This window comes from Crocuta crocuta, unplaced genomic scaffold (assembly GCF_008692635.1).
Source record: "Crocuta crocuta isolate KB4526 unplaced genomic scaffold, BGI_CrCroc_1.0 scaffold334, whole genome shotgun sequence".
NCBI classification, from domain to species: Eukaryota; Metazoa; Chordata; class Mammalia; order Carnivora; family Hyaenidae; genus Crocuta; species Crocuta crocuta.
The window spans coordinates 3,366,157-3,372,104 of NW_027533260.1; the positions used below are offsets into that span (position 1 = coordinate 3,366,157).

A 5,948-nucleotide genomic window follows, 5' to 3' on the forward strand; every position below is an offset into this window, starting at 1 on the left:
AGGGATTCTCTCTCTCCCTCTCCGTCTGCCCCTCCCCTGCTTGCTTTGCTCTCTCTCTCTCTCCCTAAAATAAAATTTAAAAATCCTAAAACAAAAGGGGAAAAAGGAGACATGAAACAGGCAACTTGCCTTCCATTCTCCCACCAAATATGCCCATTCTCCATGCCCGAAAGAATGCATGAATGATGACATGTCTTTAAGAAACTAAGAAGAAGAAAAAATAGATTGATCGATCAAACAGCCCCCTAAACCTACCATGTAAACCTGAGATTTGTGAAATCTGCCAACGGAGTTTTTAATTTAACCGTACGATTGGCCTAAACTTCCATAGTGGGGCTTCTTAAAGTCTGTCTTTGGATTTTCTAGAAGAATCTCTAGCCATCTGCTAAGGAAGTGTCCTAAATGGAAGATACAGAATGAAGCCTCCCTCCCTGGTCGTTCGAGGGCATCTTGGTTCTGGCCGGCCTGGTACCCCCAGATCAACGGCAAGTTTGCTTGAATTTCATCTCGTGGTGAAATTCCCACCGAGAGGATTTCTGGAGTCTGGGATGTGTGGTTTCCCAAGGCAGCTAAAGCCACGTGAGCCGGGGCTGGGTTGAGGGTTCCTAAGACCTACTGAAGGGGGGCCCACCCGCCCCCGGCCCCGGGAGAGTGAGGAGACGCTCCCCAGAGGAGGGGGGTGGGCCGCGGTGAGCTACACCCACACACTACGCCAGAGAGCCCCCAGCCTCCACTCTGCTTTCCCAGGGACGCCCTCCCGGGGCTGGTTCAGACGAGGCGCAGAGAGGAGAGTTCTCTTCTACAAGATCTGAAACTTCCAGGCACTCTGATCCTTGTAGTCCAGAGGGTCCATGGGGTTGTAGGTGAACTTCCAGGTTCCTGTTGGGTCCCTGAATTCCAAGCTGTCCACGGGGCTGTAGGTGCCATAGCTCTGGCCTGACAGGGAGGTGGGGGACTGGGCCAGGGAGGGGCCCACGGAGGGGCCGGAGAGGGGGCTGAGGGCCGGGCCCCCCAGCTGGGGCACCATGGGGGAAAGATAGGGGTCCAGGCCGCTGAAATAGGTGCTTGGAGACCCGTAGGCCGAGGGGGAAGAGCAGAAAGCGGAGGCGGGGGTGTAGGTCATGGCGTAGGGCGCCGAGGTCAGAGGGGGCCCCGGCGCCACGAGCCCCGCCCGCTGGGCCTCGGGCAGAGGGGACTCTGAGGCCGGACTCCAGATGGACACCGTGGCCATGGCCGAGGTGGGGGAGCCCGAGGGGCCGGGAAGAGGGGGGCTGTAGGAGTCTGAGATGCCCAGGGGGTCTGGACAGACGTCCGAGGAGGATCTTGGTGACAGGCCTGCCTTCCTCTTGGCGGGACGCGCCTTGGTCGGCGCCCCGGGGGGCTGCGGCTGCTGCTTCTGCTGCTGGCGCTGCTGGCGGCACTTAGCCCTGCGGTTCTTGAACCAGACCTGGGGGTGGAGGGGAGATGGGGTGGCTGAGTGCCCTGCAATGGTGGCGGCTCTCCGTGACGCGGGCCAGAGTCACACCTCCCGGTTCAGCAGTCGGTTGTGGGGACGCTCTGTCCATCTATCTGACCACCCGTCTGTCCATCCAGCCAGCCATCACACCCGCAACTGTGTATACACACACACAATTGTGCAAACACACGTACATGCATGTATCCATCCATCCACTCAATCAATTCACAAACATGCGTGAACTTTGGGGACACATCCATGGAGCTGACATTTTTGTTGAGAGGGGCAGATTATAAATAAATAGTAAGTCAGTCAGTTGCATGGCATTCTAGAACATTCTAGAAGGTGATAAATACTATGGAAGAACCGACTGAGCGGGAGGAGGGGACAATAGAGCAGGGGGGGAACATTGTGACTTTTTAAAAAAAAAATTATTTTTCTGAGAGAGAGAGAGAGAGACGGCGTGAGCAGGGGAGGGGCAGAGAGAGAGGGAGACACAGAATCCGAAACAGGCTCCAGGCTCTGAGCTATCAGCACAGAGCCTGACCCGGGGCCCGAATCCACAAACCCTGAGATCATGACCTGAGCCGAAGTCGGATGCTTAATCAACTGAGCCACCCAGGCGTCCCGACTTTATTCTTTTGTTTAAGTTTATTTTATTTTGAGGGAGAGAAAGAGAAAGCAAGCAGGGGAGGGGCAGAAAGAGAAGGAGAGACAATCCCAAGCAGGCTCCAAAACCTCACCACAGAGCCCAACACGGGGCTTGAACTCATGAAACCTGGGATTGCGACCGGAGCCGAGATCAGGAGTCTGACGCTTTACTGACTGAGCCGCCCAGGTGCCCCTGAACATTGCAACCTTATTTTTTTTTTTAAATATTTGTATTTATTTCTAGGGGGGAGAGAGAGAGAGACAGCGTGAGCAGGGGAGGGTCAGAGAGAGAGAGAGTCACAGACTGAAACAGTCTCCAGGCTCTGAGCTGGCAGTCAGCACAGAGCCCGACGCGGGGCTCGAACCCACGAACCGCGAGATCATGACCTAAGCGAAAGCCGGACACTTAACCGACTAAGCCACCCAGGCGCCCCAACATTGCAACTTTAAATGCAAGCGTCCGTCCAGGTCCCACTGACTGACATGGTGACCTCACTGGTCGATAAATAAAGACTTAAAGTGACACGGAATACACCTTCCAGGTAGAAGGGGGCGGGCGCCTGGGTTCAACTTCAGCTCAGATCAGGGTCGCCGTTCGGGAGTTGAGCCCCACACTGGGGTCTCTGGTGTCAGCACGGAGCCTGCTTCGGACCCTCTGTCCCCCTCTCTCTGCCCCTCCCTGGCTCTTGCACTCTCAAAAATAAATAAACATTTTAAAAAGGCAACAACAACAAAAACCCTTCCAGGCGGAGGGAACCGAGTGTGCAAAGAGGGTGGAGGGAAAGGTTAGAAGCCAGCACAGCGATGGGGGAGAGGGGTTATGACTTGGGCGCCCTGACTCCCCCTCCTCCCGTCACTGTCGGGTGCCGGGGAGGGCCGGGAACAGCCCACCTGAACCCTGGACTCCGGCAGGTTGATCTTCAGAGCCACCTCCTCGCGGGCGTACACATCCGGGTACTGAGTCTTGGCAAACAGGGCCTCCAGCTCCTCCAGCTGACTCCGGGTGAAGGTGGTCCGCTCCCGCCGCTGCTTCCTCGGGGCGCCTACGGTGGAGACAGGACAGGGGACCGTCGGGTCACCGGGGCCTCCCGTTCTCTCCGCCCGCCCGTGGGAGGCCCTGAGCCCGCGTGGGATGCCGAGACGCCCTTCCTGGGTGTTCGTCTGCCCCCAGAGAAGGGTGCGTCTACTCCCTGACCCTGCAGACCTCACTCTGTCCCTCTGGGAAATGGGGGTCCTCTTTGCCTGTTATCTTGGGGCTCCTGCCTCGCCCCAAGAACTGGCCAGAAGGAGGTATAGAGATTGGTTTTTATCCCCTGTCTAAAATTTCTTTTGCACTTGGGGCGCCTGGGGGGCTCAGTCGGTTAAGCGCCCGACTTCGGCTCAGGTCATGATCTCCCGGTTCGTGGGTTCGAGCCCCGCGTCCGGCTCTGTGCTGACAGCTCAGAGCCTGGAGCCTGCTTCAGATTCTGTGTCTCCCTCTCTCTCTGACCCTCCCCTGCTCACGCTCTGTGTCGCTCTCTCAAAATTAAATAAACATTAAAATTTTTTCATAATAAAATAAAATAATAAAATTTCTTATGCACTAGGACACGTTCGGTTAAAACGTGCCACTGAGCGTATTCAACCGCTTGGAGTGGATTAATGTGCCCAGTGGAGCTACAAGGAGCCACATCCGAAAATGCCGCGGACGGATCCCTGTGCTTTCCTGTGCCTGTGAGTTTGGTGCTTGCAAGTGACTACGTCCAGCTGGCGTGTGGCTCTGAGGTCACCCCGGTGAGTTCCCACCTTCTTCTCCCTGAGGACCAAGGACCCCCAGGCACCACCGAGAGCCGGGCGGCCAGGAGAGGACCGTACTCACTCGGGTAGGACACAGCTTGGTGCATCAGATCCACACTGGGACCACTCAGGGCCAAGGCATTGACCGAGTAGTGGGGCCCCGGGTTCATATACGCCATCATGATCTTCGGGGACGTGCGGCCCAGGTCTGCGGGCCTGCAAGAGAAGAGGGGGCGCTCAGACGCTCCCCAGTTACAGAAAGGGGGAGGGTGGCGCCTGGGGGCTCCGTCGCTTAAGTGCCCAGCTTCAGCTCAGGTCACGATCTCACGGTTCGTGGGTTCGAGCCCCGCGTCGGGCTCTGTGCTGACAGCTCGGACCTTGCAGCCTGCTTCAGATTCTGGGTCTCCCTCTCTCTCTGCCCCTCCCCTGCTCACACTCTGTCTCTCTCAAAACTAAACATTAAAAAAATGTACAAAAAATAAAAATGCTTATTTATTTTGTGAGAGAGGGGAGGGAGTGGAGGCGGGGCAGAGAGAGAGAGAGAGAGTGAGCGAGATGGAGGGAGAATCCTAAGCCACCAAGGTGCCCCGAGAGGTCCTATTCAAGACTCCACGATGGGGCTCCTGGGTGGCTCAGTCCGACTCTTGATTTCGGCTCAGGTCATGATCCCAGGGTCGTGGGGTCGAGCCCCACATCGGGCTCCGGGCTGAGTGTGGAACCTGCTTCAGGTGCTCTCCCTCTGCCTGCCCCTACCCTGCTTGCACGCTCATTGTCTAAAAAAAAAGCCTCGTGTCCAGCGTGCAAACACGCCCTTGCAGATGACGCCGAGGGCCCAGCCCGGTGCCCCGCCCCCACTGTAGCAGGTGCTGCTGTAAGGAGCTTACTGCACAGCCACCTGAAGACTTAGACGCTATTCTCATCCCCAGGTTCCCACGAGGGGAACTGAGGCACCCCGAAGGCTGGTGCCCGGGGAGGGGGGCGCAGGGAGAGGGAAGATGGCATTTTGGCATTTCGCGTTGAGAAATGTTTCCAGTGTGTTCCGAGACCTGCGGCTCCGGACCCGGGAGCATCAGGCCGCCGCTGGGGTTCATGAGCCCCCCTGACAGGCCACACGTGGCCGCACGCCGCTCTCCCATCTGGGACTCTCCCAGGTTCTGTGGGGAAAGGCCCGCGTCTCAGCAAACCTCTGTGTCCCCGAGCAGGCTGGGACAGCGGGTGACCCTGCTACGGTCTGTGATTCCATGACAGGCGGCACATCTTTTCTGGGGTCACAAGAAGGAAAGCTGCGGGGGGCGGGGGAGCAGCCAGGGTCTCAGGGAGGCCTATGCCCACCTTAGGCGGAGGGAGGGCCGTTGTACAGGTGTGGAAACTAAGGCACAGAGAGAGAAGTGCCCAAGGTCACACACCTAAAAAGAGTCTGAGGAAGGACTTGGACCTAGGCCTGACTGTCACTGCAAAGTCACTGGAGAGGGTTTTGTGGGTTTTTTAAAATACTTATTTCTTAGAGAAAGAGAGAGGAAGGGGGGAGGGGCAGAGAGAGAGGGAGACACAGAATATGAAGCAGGCTCCAGGCCCTGAGCTGTCAGCACAGAGCCCAGTGCAGGGCTCGAACCCACGAACCCTGAGCTCATGCCCTGAGCCGAAGTCAGTCGCCCAACCGACTGAGCCCCAGGAGTGCCTCTTGCTGGGTCCCTGTCACTGGCTAATTCCTTCTCTTCCTGAAGGTTCCGGCTCAAGCATAACTTCCCGGGGTGGGGAGCTATCCCACACGCTAAACTGGATTTCTCTCTCTCTCCCTGTCTCCTTCTCTCTCTCTCTGTCTCCATGTCTCTGTCTCTCTCTCACACACACACCAATAAATATTAGAGACATAGGTAAATAAATAAAAACAGAAGGCCTATGGGGCACCTGGGTGGCATCTCATCTAGATAGTGGTCAGGGAAGACCTCTCTGTAAGGAGGTGACCCCAGAGCGGTGCAGGGGTGGCTCAGTCAGTTAAGCGGCCAACTCTTGATTTCAGCTTAGGTCACAATCTCACGGTTCATGGGTTCGAGCCCTACATGGG

General features: G+C 57.0%; 1 protein-coding gene across 1 annotated transcript; it reads right to left on the reverse strand.

Annotated features, from left to right (window-relative positions):
- Positions 1-799: 799 nt before the first annotated feature.
- LOC144217772 (cone-rod homeobox protein) lies at positions 800-4,065 on the reverse strand. The gene is made up of 3 exons (XM_077747476.1): positions 3,966-4,065; positions 2,999-3,150; positions 800-1,447 (listed from the first exon to the last, which is right to left on the reverse strand). The coding sequence occupies exons 1-3, from the start codon at positions 4,063-4,065 to the stop codon at positions 800-802; spliced, it is 900 nt and encodes a 299-aa protein (XP_077603602.1).
- Between the last annotated feature and the right edge of the window lie 1,883 nt (positions 4,066-5,948).